General features: G+C 42.6%; 1 protein-coding gene across 1 annotated transcript in view; it reads right to left on the reverse strand.

Moving 5' to 3' along the window:
• The window catches only part of ACOX2 (acyl-CoA oxidase 2), a 31,847-nt gene extending 23,548 nt beyond the window's left edge, over positions 1-8,299 (reverse strand). The window contains exons 1-3 of the mRNA XM_075833948.1: positions 8,028-8,299; positions 5,672-5,834; positions 1,230-1,381 (exon numbers count right to left, since the gene is read on the reverse strand). Of these exons, the coding sequence (XP_075690063.1) occupies positions 1,230-1,381; positions 5,672-5,834; positions 8,028-8,172 (460 nt within the window). The 5' untranslated portion in view covers positions 8,173-8,299. The remainder of the gene's footprint in view (positions 1-1,229; positions 1,382-5,671; positions 5,835-8,027) is intronic.
• Between the last annotated feature and the right edge of the window lie 5,607 nt (positions 8,300-13,906).

Consider the following 13,906-nt stretch of genomic DNA (forward strand, 5'->3'; position numbering starts at 1 on the left):
AAAAAAAAACATGCAAAAATTGCTGTTTTCTTTGAATCCAGCCTTAAAAAAAAAAAAAAAAAAAAAAAAAAAAATGAAAAGTGATCAAAAAGTCGCATCTACTCCAAATAGTACGGATAAAAACTAAAAGTCGTCCCGCAAAAATAACAAAAAACCCTCCTACAATTGCATCGGCGAAAAAAAAATAACGTTACGGCTCTTCAAATATGGAGACAAAAAAACAAATCATTTGGAAAAAAAAAAGTTTTCACTGTGTAAAAGTAGTAAAACTATACAAATTTGGTATCGTTGCAATCGCAACAACCCACTGAATATAGTTAGTGTTATTTATACCACACGGTAAACGGCGTAAATTTAGGATGCAAAAAAGTGTGGCGAAAATACTTGTTTTTTTTCTATTCCCCCCCCACCCCCAAAAAAAAGTTAAATCAATAAATTCTATTACCCCAAAATGGTGCTATTAAAAATTACAACTTGTCCCGAAAAAAACCGAGACCTTATACAGCTATGTCGATGCAAAAAAAAAAAAAAAAAAAAAAAAAAAGTGTATAGCTCTTTGAATGAGACGATGGAAAAACGTAAAAAATGGCTTGGTCATTAAGGTCTAAAATAGGCTGGTCATTAAGGGGTTAAATGCACCACACACACACGTGTTTTTGTGGCACTTCTGCGGTTAGTGGAGTTTTTTTTCCCAAACGCAGCATGCTCTTCATATGCCGTTTTTTTCTGGTGCTTTTCGTATTCCTTTCTAGAAGTTTTTAGAAGCGTTTTTTGATGCAGAAAATTTTCTGTTACTGAAGGAGGCCATACAGATATTTTGCTAGGATGGGCACAGTAAAATAAAACCTTACTGTCGTCCCCCCCCCCCCCCCCTAAAATGAGATTTCCCTTCCAATTACCATGAACACGCCACTATGATATCAAATGTACTTATCTAATCATTTGAATTATTCACATACAGACGTAGCAGAGCTGACTTGTCATACATCTGTCTCTTTTATGTATCATTGCCTGTAATATTAGATTTAGAAAATCAGAGATTGAGATATAGCGGCAATTATGTCCGATCACATGGCAAACTCAGCTCTGCTACATCTGTAGAGAGATTGCTGTGATCCAATATCATCAGATTGTAACCATGAATAAATTTTGCCACGCATAATGATGTGGCTTGAGTCTTGTATTTAATGCGCAAATTATGTATAACTTCAGGATATACAGGAACTTACCATGTCCTAGTTCAGTCTGTGCGTAGGTTCCTAAGACTTTATAATTACGGGCAAGGGGCAGCCACTTGGCAATTTGCTCATCTGTGCCCAGGGCAACGATCGTTTTCATAAAGATTGTGTGTATATTAAGAGCGGTTTCTCCTCCTAGTATCCTAAAATCAGAATCAAAAATATTCACAAGGTATTTAAAGTCTATGTACACCTTTGAAACACATTTTTATAAAAAAAAAAAAAAAATAAGTTAGTGTGATTGGTGCAACTTCGTAATTACATTTTATTAAAAATTACTTTGAGATACAGCTGCTTTATTTCCTGTATACAGAGCAGCTGTATCTAGCGCTGAAATCTGTGTCCGTCAGGTCTGCGGGACTGACGGGTTCAGTGATGACCTTAAATGTGATCGATAACAGCTCGATCTTGTGTATCAGAAACCAGCAGGACCCGCTGTCACTGAACCCGTCAGTCCCGCAGACCTGACAGACACAGATTTCAGCACTAGATACAGCTGCTCTGTATACAGGATACAAAGCAGCTGTAGCTCAGAAAGTACAAATCATTTTTAAAAAAAAATGGAATTACAAAAGTTGCACCAATCACATTGATACACATTTTAATTAAAAGAAATGTTTATAGCCTTTAAATTAACTGTTCCTATAGTCTTTTTTTCTATTAGCACAGATCTGCTTCATTAGGCTTTTAGAGAAAACCTACATTTAGTTATTTCCGGAGTTCCAAGTGTCACCCATTCCGAATACCTTTTGAAAAAGTATACTATGTATAAGCAGTCTAAAGGCTGGATTCACACATGCAATTTTGATGCCGTTTTGTTTGTGCCAAAGCCAGGAGTGGATCCAAAGAGGAGGAAGAATATAAAGAAAATGTATGTGTTTTTTCTCTTTTGGATCCAGTCCTGTGTTTGGCTAAAAAAAAAAACAAAAAAAACAAAACAAACCTGCATGTGTATATCCAGTCTAAGGCCAGGATCACACTATGGGTATGTTCACACGCTGAGCCAAAAAGGTCTGAAAATACGGAGCTGTTTTCAAGGGAACACAGCACTTGATTTTCATACGTTTTTTGAGCCACTCGCATTTTTCGCTGCGTTTTTGCGCCGTTTTCAATAGAGTCTGAGAAAACGCCTCCAAAAACGTCCCAAGAAGTGTCCTGCACTTCTTTTGACGAGGCTGTAATTTTACGCGTCGTCTTTTGATAGCGACACGTAAAATGACAGGTCGTTGGCACAGTACATCGGCAAACCCATTGAAATGAATGGGCAGATGTTTGCCGACGTATTGGAGCCGTCTTTTCAGGCGTAAAACGCCTCCATTACGCCTGAAAATAGGTCTTGTGAACCCAGCCAAACAGTTTTGAGTCAGTTTTTGCCTCAGGTTTTTTTGAGCCAAATACAGGAGTGGACCCAAAAGAAAAGGATAGCCATCAGTCTTTTCTTTTTACCTTTCCTTCCTTTTGGATCCACTTCTGGCTTCGGATATAAAAAAAAAAAAAAAAAAAAAAAATGTACCCAAAAAAATGCATCAAAACCATGTGTGGTCCTGACAAAGAGGATAAAGGAGGTCACAGCGGGACAGGTTTGTTTAGCAATTAAATATATCCTGCCATGACCTTACCCGTTTTCATACAGCAGAGCATTGCGGGGAACTAATATGACAGTTGTATAAGGGCGGATTTACACGAATGTGATATAAGTCTGTGCAAACCGCGTGGTTTTTACACGGGTCGCACGGACCTATGCAAGTCTATGGGGCAGTGCAGACTGTCCGTGAGTTTTGCGCAGCGCGATTCCGCTGCGTAAAACTCACGACATGTTCTATATTTCTGAGTTTTTCGCGCATCACGCACCCATTGAAGTCAATCGGTGCGTGAAAATCACGCGCAGCACACGGAAGCACTTCCGTGGGACGCGCGTTATTCGTGCAACAGCAGTAAAAGAATGAATGTAAACAGAAAAGCACCACGAGCTTTTCTATTTACAAACATCCAAACGGAATGCATCCATATGAACATGACACACGGAGCGGTCAAGTGCCTTTTGCGCACGCAAAATGCAGCGGTTTTTGCGTGCGTAAAACACACACGCTCGTGTAAATCCGCCCTAAGATAACAAGTCACATGTCTGACAACGGGATGGAGATAAACCGCTGTCTGTTTCCAAGGGCAACTAATAGCATTTTAAAAACAGCTTTGTATATGAATGGAGAAAATGCAATACAACTCAAAATCAGTGCAAAAAAAGTAAAAGTAATTAAAGGTTTAATGTAATTTTAAATTGGGTCATTTGGTGCAAAGAGAAAATGTACTTTGAAGACAAATATGAAGAAACTACCCATCCTTTTTAATCCGATTACCCAAAAATTCTCATTATAAACGGATAAACACACCTTTCGATAATTGGGGAAATGAACGCTGATCTCAGCCATATTTCTGAACTTACAATTAAATATCATTCTCACAATATAATGCGCTAATTAATGCCCTTGAGGTTTTCTTATATTAAAATGGAACATACCCCATCAACTATTTATTTGAGAACTGGGTTAAATAATATATCCTCACCTATATAAATATGCTCCATGCTCCCTGTTCTATTTTCCAGTTTTTAAATGTTCTGAAGATCATATTATTGGTGGTGGAGGATTTTAGAGAACAGCGATCCCTAAAAAAAAATGGTCCTGATTCCCTTAATGAGTGGTTATTGCACCATTAAAATAAATGGCTTCTCACGTTCAGACATTTTTGGATATCTCTGCGAAGAGCAAGTGGGGTCTAGCCATTTGCCAAGTTCACCTCTGATACAGGTGCGATCAGGGTTGTAGCTACAAAAAGTGCAGAGGTAGCAGTGGTAACCGGGCCATTATACCCGAGGGGGCCCGAGGCCCCACCAAAAAACATAAGAGGACACCAGTTTATAAATGGCACGTGGTAAGATTTTGCATTGGGTCCCAGGAGCTGTAAAGGAGTTGTCCGGTTTCAGAAAATAAAATGTTCTTTTTTTATACAATTTTCTAATATGCTTTCTGTATTTATTCCTTACAGTTTAAGATCTCTGCTTGCTGTTATTCAGAGGGAACATTAATTGTTTACTTCCAGTGTATAGAATTCTGTGCATGGTCATGTGATGGACACACAGGTGCACTGCTCGTTACAAGACAGCAATGATACACATACTGTAACGAGCCGTGCACCAATGCGTCCATCACATGACCATGGACAGAATTTTATCCACGGGAAGTAAACAATGAAGGTTCCTATAGAATAAACAACAAGCAGAGATTTTGAAAACCGTGATGAATTAATAAAGAAAGTATATTGGAAAATCTCAGTTTCCTCATCCATTTCCCAGACACTCCTATCAGCAAGACATAGGTGAATAAAAAAAAAAATTTAAGTAGACTTCCAGCAATTTAAAGTTTTACGATTCGGTAGACCACCAGAATTGATCCGGCCCTGCATCACGCTGGCGACGGTCAGAGGATTTTGCTAAGGGGCCTAAAATACCGCACCGAAGCTCAGTAATAGATATGAAGCCGTTTCTCGCTGACAATTACTCTACAAATCACTTCGTACACGAAAGTGGATATTCAATTTATAGAAAACCTGCGACAGGGAGACAATGGCCATTATGTATAAGGTGTTTAAAAAAAATCATGTCAGTGTTACCTATAGCAATCACCAGACCACGTCTAATTATTAATCCAGCTCACGAAATATTGACAGTGAAATCTGATTGGTTGCTGTGGGCAACACTGACACTTTTGTCATGACCGTTTTATAAAAAAAATAATGCAAGGGGACAAAGTGGAGCGGTTGTCCATAGCAACCAATCAGATTCTAGCTCTCAAGTTTTCAGAGGCACTTTGTTAAATGAAAGCAGTGACCTGATTGGTTGGTTGGGTTGCTATGACCAATTCCTCCACTATCTTCCTGTAGATTGGGACCACAGGTAAAATTTGGACCAAGGATCGTTGTGTGCCCCTGCGTGAATCGCATGTAATTAAAGTCAATGTAGTCGCATTGCGCCCAGCGAGTTGCCACACCCACGACACGACAGTTGCAAAAAAATCCAGCAGGTTCTGATTTCTTGCGACTGTCGAGTCGCAGCAATCCGCAGGTCGCAACACGGCCACATTGACTTTGAGCACGTGCGATGCACGGAGGGGCATACAGCGAAATTTGGCCACACGACCTGTGTAGGCCTAGCTTTAATGGTTTCTATCAGAGGGTGTAGACTCATCATGGTTACTTTTGTGCTTCCTGTTGGCCGTGGCCTGAACTCCGTTTGGCATTCCTTAAGAAGTGGAACATTTTAATAAATTAGAGAACTCTCTAATGAATCATTACGATGGAAGACTAAATTTTTTCCTGAGTTTTCGTACAGGCCATTCCCTTAACATTATTCATGTGTAAGAATCGAGGTAAATAACCTGTAAATATATTTAACCTCCGGGCCGTTTTGGTCCCATCCCATTTCCTTAATTTTCCTATTTATGTTGTAAGTGTTCCTGACAGATCCTTCATATCTCTCTGAGCGGGTCTTGAAGTATAGGTATTCTCGGCTGTAGGCAGGGTCGTTGTTAAAGATGCGAACTATGGAAATTAGAACAGATATATTTAGCGGTTATCATATCGTAGCCAAATAGTAAAGCAAACAAACAAAAAATTAGAAGAGAAAATAGTCAGAGTCGCAGCTACCCAGGGCAAAGATTCAGATCCCTGCCCTAGTCCTGTAACTAAATACTCTGGCCAAGGCAGAGTGGCTTGTTGGCGCCTACTCTGGCATGCAGCCCCTGGGGCACATGCCCCTCAGGCCCACCCTAACAACATTTGTGGGTCGATGGAGTCCCAGCAGTAAGACCCCCACCGATCAAAAACGGATGGCATATCCTAGCGATTTCTTTCTGTGATGGGAACAACACTTGAGCTTTGGCTTTTACCACACCTAAACTAATCGGCTGAAGGAGCGCTCTTACGAACGCTCATTCCCGAATCCCGATTATTGGCCCATGGAAACTGGGCAGCGATCTCCCGACACAAGCAAACGCTCATTTGTCAGGTGATTACTTAGTTTACGCAGCCTACAAAATAAATCTGTGTCGGCAGCACATCTCCCCGTGTAAACAGGATGTACTGCCAACAATGATGAAAACTGGCATCGGCCCGTGTAAAAGGGCCCGTTAACGAGCGCCGATCGACTTATTGTTTTGTCGATCGGTGTTCATTATGGGCAGAAATCTGCCCCTGTAAACCAGCCTTTACCTAGAAGTGTGTGATGACACTTGCCTCTATCACGCTTACCAACCCCACTGTGAAGGCTCTTCTACACAGGTCAATCATCAGGCAAATGAGCGTTCATATGAACGCTCTTTCCCGATCATTGGCATGTGTAAACAGGGCAACGATCAGCCGATGAACGAGCAAACGAGCTCATTCATCGGCTGTTCGTATCGTTTATGCAGCAGAAAGTATAAGGCTGGGTTCACACGAGCATGTTACGTCCGTAATGGACGGAACGTATTTCGGCCGCAAGTCCCAGACCGAACACAGTGCAGGGAGCCGGGATCCTAGCATCATAGTTATGTACGACGCTAGGAGTCCCTGCCTCGCTGCCAGACAACTGTCCCATACTGTAATCATGTTTTCAGTACGTGACAGTAGTTCCATGGAGAGGCAGAGACTCCTAGCATTGTACATAACTATGATGCTAGGAGCCCGGCTCCCTGCAGTGTGTTCGGTCCGGGACTTGCGGACTAAATACGTTCCGTTCATTACGGACGTAACGTGCTCGTGTGAATCGAGCCTTAGCGTTGTCGGCAGCGCATCTCCCTGTGTAAACCGACACGTTGGTAATGCATGGGGACGAGCAGTCATAGTAACGATCGCTCGTCCCCATACTGATCATACAGTGTACACATACAAAGCAAAGTTTATCATTTCACTTTCAGTTGACTGGATTAATTCATCATAATAACCACAGGGCTAAGTTCACACTACCGTTGTCTCCCATTTATGTCTCTTCTGTCAGAGGAAGAGATGACCGGAAATCCAAACGGAAAGCATCGCTTCCGCATGAATTACCATTAATTTGGTGGGTTAATTTACAAGCAGTAGCCATTGTTTTTACATGCAGTATCGCCTGCGGTTTTCTATAGAGACAGTAATGGGCAAGTTTCCAAGAACTGCAAACTACGGGTTAAAACTGTGTGCATTTAAGACCGTTTTGCAGTTTTTCTGCCGCTTCACGGTTAGTATTTGTGAACCTAAAACCGGAGTCCTCGGGGGAATTAGATCAGTATTAAGTTACAGGTGCAGGTGAGTTTGTCATTTGGCTCATTGTGGTATTATAATGGGACACATTTAAAAAAAGGATTTATTTTGCTGAAAACATTTTGTTAGCACACATATTGCAGGTTACATAAACTTCCTACAGTGTATAACTGATCGAACCAGACAGTGTGACCATTTTCCTCCCATAAAAAAGTTATTACAAATTTGGTGCCATTTGTGACAGGTCCAAATTAAATGTTACATTTTCCTATAAGGGTGCAGTCACACCTGGCATATATTTGCCTTGTATTTCCGCGGAGTAAAAATCTGTTGCAGAAAACACTACTGCATATATACACAAGGCAAATATACACGTGCGACTGCGCTCCGAATGTACGCCAAAGCCTTATACGAGGCATTCCATAGGACTGTATGTGGAATTCAATGTTGAATGCAGCTCTGCTACATCTGTCTGTATTATAAAAGAAGAAACCCATGAGAGCAAGAAGTCCTTACCTACTGATCTCCTAAGGCGAGTTTGCTCCACACCTCCGTCCAGAAAGTTAGTAAGGGTCTCCACATTGAAGGAAGGTCTTTCCCTCTCGCTGGCAAGGTCAGGGTTAACATCTCTCCCTGCAGTGCTCCCTTTCCACCAGGCCATTGTATACTGTGTACAGGGTGTCGAGGCCTTCCTTGCACTGGTTGCACTGTGACTGCCTGGATTTCAACTTTCCACTGTAGTAACTCCCCTAGATAATCAGGACTATGATCTCAGGGCGGGACCCAGAACATGATCCGCAGGTGAACTAAAAGGGAGCGAGTGCAATACAACATACAGAATCTACAAGGAATTGTCCTTTTTCTTGCAATTAGGGTTTGTGGACGGGGAGGAGGCGGAAGCACAACTATTCTCTGGAGTCTGTGTAGGGAGGAAGTCTCTCACTGGTGTTAACCCTTTCTAACCAGCCTTGTACGTTGCTAGCTCTTTGAGGAAAATTCTACAGATATTCATAAAAATAAAACCACTTTCACATGGTCGTATTCAGGGTATGTGTTCGCACAGGGCGGATATGCTGTGTAAAAGCACACAGCGTGTCCGCATGGTCGTCGCAGGGAATTCCGACCGAAAACCCACATCAAATTGTGATGCCGTTTTCGGCCGGGATGTCTGCTGCGGTAATCCTGCACTCAAAAAGAAAAACCACATCTGCTATTTGTTGCGGGTTTTACCTCCCCATTGAATTCAATGGGGGAAAACCCACAACAAAAAAACACCGCAAGTCAAGTTCTGAGCGTTTTTTCCGCTCTGTATTTACGCAGCGTCTGGACGACATTTGTTCACATCTCATCCACTCTGCTGCCACTGTATAAGACCTTAGGCCGGATTCACACGAGCGTGTTCGGTCTGTGATATACAGACGGTATGTCTACATATTTCCCAGCCCGAACACACTGCAGGGAGCCGGGCTCCTAGCATCATAGTTATTTATGACACTAAGGGTATGTTCACAAGAGCTAGCTGGCTCTTATGGCTGAAATGACAGCCTGTTTTCAGAAGAAAACAGCTGCGTCGTTTCAGCCGTAAATGTTCCTCCTCGTAATATACGAGGCGTCTGTGACGCTCGTATATCTTGAGCTGCTCTTCATTGAGTTCAATGAAGAACGGCTCAAATTACGTTGCAAAGAAGTGCCCTGCACTTCTTTGCCGAGGCAGTCAATTTACGCGTCGTCGTTTGACAGCTGTCAAACGACGACGCGTAAATTACAGGTCGTCTGCACAATACGTCGGCAAACCCTTTCAAATGAATGGGCAGATGGTTGCCGACGTATTGTAGCCCTATTTTCAGACGTAAAACGAGGCATAATATGCCTCGTTTACGTCTGAAAATAGGTCGTGTGAACGCAGCCTAAGAGTCCCTACCTCCACGGGGAACTACTGTCCCGTACTGGAAACATGATTACGGTACGGGACAGTTTTCCGGCAGCGACTCCTAGCATCATAGATAACTATGATGCTAGCAGCACGGCTCTCTGCAGTGTGTTCGGTCCGGGAAATACTGACGACATATGGACCGTATATCACGGACCGAACACACTCGTGTGAATCCGATTTTATTCACACGAACGTGTAATACGTCCGTGCGTCGGCCGTCACACGGACCTATGTAATTCAATGGGGCCATTCAGACATGCAGTGTTTTTCACGCAGCGCGTTTGTGTTGCGTGAAACACACTGCATGTCCTATTCTTGTGCGTTTTTAGCGCATCACGCACCCATTGAAGTGAATGAGTGCGTGAAAAACACGGACACAGTATGCTTTATTACTGCTCCTATGCATGGATATGTTCTGAAACAAACATGAAACATTTAGGCTATGTTCACAGGCTTAAAAAAAAACGGCTGTAAATACAGAGCTGTTTTCAGGGGAAAACAACCTCTGATTTTCAGCCGTTTTTTAAGCAACTAGCGTTTTTTACGGCTGTTTTTGGAGCTGTTTTTCTATTGAGTCAATGAAAAATGGCTCCAAAAAACGGCCCAAGCAGTGACATGCACTTCTTTTTACGGGGCGTCTATCTACGCGCCGTTATTTGAAAATGAGGCTTAAAATAACGCCACGTCGGAAAAGAACGCCATATTTCCCATTGAAGTCAAAGAGCAGATGTTTGTAGGCGTTCTGCTTCCGATTTTTAAGCCGTTTTTCGGGACGTTTATGGCCTGAAAAATGACTGAAAATAGCCCGTGTGAATATAACCTAACACTGATGACAGGTTAAAGGAGTAGTCCTAGTTAAAAAAAATGATCTATTAAACTGTCACACTAGCAAATTTGGAGGCCGTCTGGCTTTTCCAATATTTTTGACAGCAAGAATAAAACAGTCTGCTGCTCTATTCGTGCCGAAACCCTGACAAAGCACCACGGACCCCATTAAAGTCAATGGGATCAGTCAAGATTCGTCAAACTTATCTGGCATAACTGTCATGCGTAACTTATAAGTTATATGGATGGGGCCCTAGTGTGCTTACATAAATCACCATTGTCCTATGGAGGTATACAGAGGAATTTTTTTTCAGGACAGGACTTTTTTTTTTTTGGGCATGCTTCATTGGATGCCGTTCTATGGGAGTATTCTCCTGCAGAAGAATTGCCTCTAGGCGAAAATAACTTCAAAATACGGAGCCACCATATAGTGGAACATGGAGTGCCAATGCTACTGCCAGGTGAATGAGGCCGTAATCTATTCCCCCTGCAGAGGGGTTATCAACCTACGCTGGATAGATGATACTTTTTCATTCTTTCTCCAAATAGGTAACCTTTGAAACAAAACATTTAAGACCAGACAAAGGTGAAGAGCATAGGCCAAAGTCTGAATTACAAAACAAGTTCAAAGATGAAAAAAAAGTTGCACATTACAGGGAGGTCAACAGCAAAACACAAACAGAAGCAACCTATGATCTATGCAAGTCTTTGTTGATTCACACAATAAGGGTATGTTCACACGCAGTGTTTTCAGACATAATTTGGGCGTTTTACGCCTCGAATTACGCCTGAAAAACGCCCCTAATACGCTCACAAACATCTGCCCATTACTTGCAATGGGTTTTACGGTGTTCTGTTCCCACGAGATGTAATTGACTCCATTGAAAAACAGCTCCAATAACGGCCGTAAAATACACCGCGAAAAACGCAAGTTGCTACAAAAACGTCTGAAAATCAGGAGCTGTTTTCGCCTGAAAACAGCTCCGTATTTTCAAACGTTTTTGGTCACTGCGTGTGAACATACCCTGAAAGTATGTTCACACTACCTATTTTAGGCCGTTTTTCTGGCGGTAAACGGACGAAAAATCGGAAGCAGAACGCCTTCAAACATCTGCCCATTGATTTCAATGGGAAGACGGCGTTCAGTTCCAACGGAGCATTTTTCACATCGTTTTTTACACCTAAAAAAACGGGCAGCGAAAAAGAAGTGCATGTCACTTCTTGGGACGTTTTTGGAGCCGTTTTTCATTGACTCTAGCAAAAAAAAGCTCTAAAAACGTCCGTAAAAAACGCAACGAAAAACGCTGCAAAAATCGCGAGTGGCTTAAAAAACAACTGAAAATCAGGAGCTGTTTTCCATTGAAAACAGCTCCGTATTTTGAGACGTTTTTGAGTTTGCATGTGAACATACCCTAAGGGTATGCTCACACGGCCTATTCTCAGACGTAATTCGGGCGTTTTACGCCTCGAATTACACCTCCATTACGCCTGCAAACATCTGCCATTGCTTGCAATAGGTTTTACGATGTTCTGTTCAGACGAGGTGTAATTTTGCGAGTCGCTGTCAAAAGACGCCCGCCTCAAAAGACGCCCACGAAAAAGAAGTGCATGTCACTTCTTTGGACGATTTTGGAGCCTTTTTTCATTGACTCCATTGAAAAACAGCTCCAATTACGTCCGTAATGGACGCCGCGAAAAACGCGAGTACTTGCAAAAACGTCTGAAATTCAGGAGCTGATTTCGCCTGAAAACAGCTCCGTAAGTTCAGACGTAATTTGTTAAGACGTGTGAACATACCCTAAGGCCTCATGCACACGTCAGTACTCTGATCAGTATTTTGCTTGAGTATTTGGAAGCCAAAACCAGTAGTGGAACATAATCAGGGAAAACCTATAATGGAAAGATTTTGGACCCACTCCTGGTTTTGACTTCAATGGGTGCGTGATGCGCAGAAAACTCACAAGTATAGGACATGCAGTGAGTTTCACGCAGCGGACACACGCTGCATGAAAAACCCTGAATGTTTGAATGGACCCATTGACTTGCATAGGTGTCCGTGGCCAATAGAACTGAATGGGTCTGTAATTGTGGACTGTATTACGGTCCGCAATTATGGACAATTTTTACGGTCATGTGCATGGGGCCTTAGGCTGGATTCACACGAGGTCATTACGTCCGTAATTGACGGACGTATTTCGGCCGCAAGTCCCGGACCGAACACAGTGCAGGGAGCCGGGCTCCTAGCATCATAGTTATGTACGACGCTAGGAGTCCCTGCCTCGCTGCCGGACAACTGTCCCGTACTGAAAACATGATTACAGTACGGGACAGTTGTCCGGCAGCGAGGCAGGGACTCCTAGCATCGTACATAACTATGATGCTAGGAGCCCGGTTCCCTGCAGTGTGTTCAGTCCGGGTCTTCCGGCCGAAATATGTTCCGTCCATTACGGACGTAACATGGTCGTGTGAACCCAGCCTTAGGGTGTATTCATACGTGCCAGTTTTGGTCAAGTTTTTATGCAGTTTTTTAAGCCAAAACCAGGAGTGGATTCCAAACCTCTCTCTCCCTTTATGAGCCACACCTGGTTTTGGCTTCAAAAACTGCATAAAAATACCTCGTCATAACATGCACATGTGAATATGCTCTAGTCTAGAGTGTACACCTGCCATATCACAAAATTTGTCCAAAAATGGTTTGAGGAACATGACAAAGAGTTCAAGGTGTTGACTTGGCCTTTATATTCCACAGATCTCTATCCGATCGAGCATCTGTGGGATGTACTGGGAAAAAATCATCTGGTTTATGGAGGCCCCACCTCGCAACCTACAGGTCTTATAGGATGTGCTGCTAATGTCTTGGTGCAAGATACCACAGTAACCTTCAGAGATCTTTTGTGGAGTCCACGCTTCGACAGGTCAGAGCTGTTTTGGTGGCACGAGGGACTTACACAATATTAGATAGGTGGTTTTCTTATGATGGTTCAATGGTGTACACAATTAGAAGTTTGTGTCAATGTGCTCAGCTTCCAACTTGTAGGAGATGCACTGTCACCTAGGCTTCCGTATGCACCAGCAGCCTCAGCACGTGCTAAGAGCTGAGCAGCAAAGGCCTCAGAGTGGGTGGGCTACATAGAGGATAGACATGCCCACTCAGCCTCGTTCTAGGAGGAAACCGCAGTGGTGCCTGGCACTGACTATTACCGGATGGAGGCTTGGTCATCTAATGGCGATAATGCTAAGAAGTTTCTATTAGTAAGTGCAATTACATATTAAAAGTTAGTTGTTTTTGGAAGAACATGAGACGAGTAACCAGTATGGTGGCTTTACGGGCAAGTTGTAATTATAGTATGTGTATATATAGAATTGTATATAGTACCCAAAGTGTTCAGTCGCATAAACTATATTTACTGATACACTATAGCAACCTGCTAGTAAGGCCTCATGCAACCGACCGTAATTTTTATCCGTAGTTGCGGATAAAAATATTGATCTATTTATTACTGTGGCTCACAGACACCATCCCGTATATTTACGGGTAAGAAGCCCAGGACGTAGAAACGACACGCCAAAAATAGGACATGTTCTATTTTTTTAATTTGTGGACCATGCTCCTATACTTTATCATGTGAGCACAGAG

Source organism: Rhinoderma darwinii, chromosome 7, assembly GCF_050947455.1.
Source record: "Rhinoderma darwinii isolate aRhiDar2 chromosome 7, aRhiDar2.hap1, whole genome shotgun sequence".
NCBI classification, from domain to species: domain Eukaryota; kingdom Metazoa; phylum Chordata; class Amphibia; order Anura; family Rhinodermatidae; genus Rhinoderma; species Rhinoderma darwinii.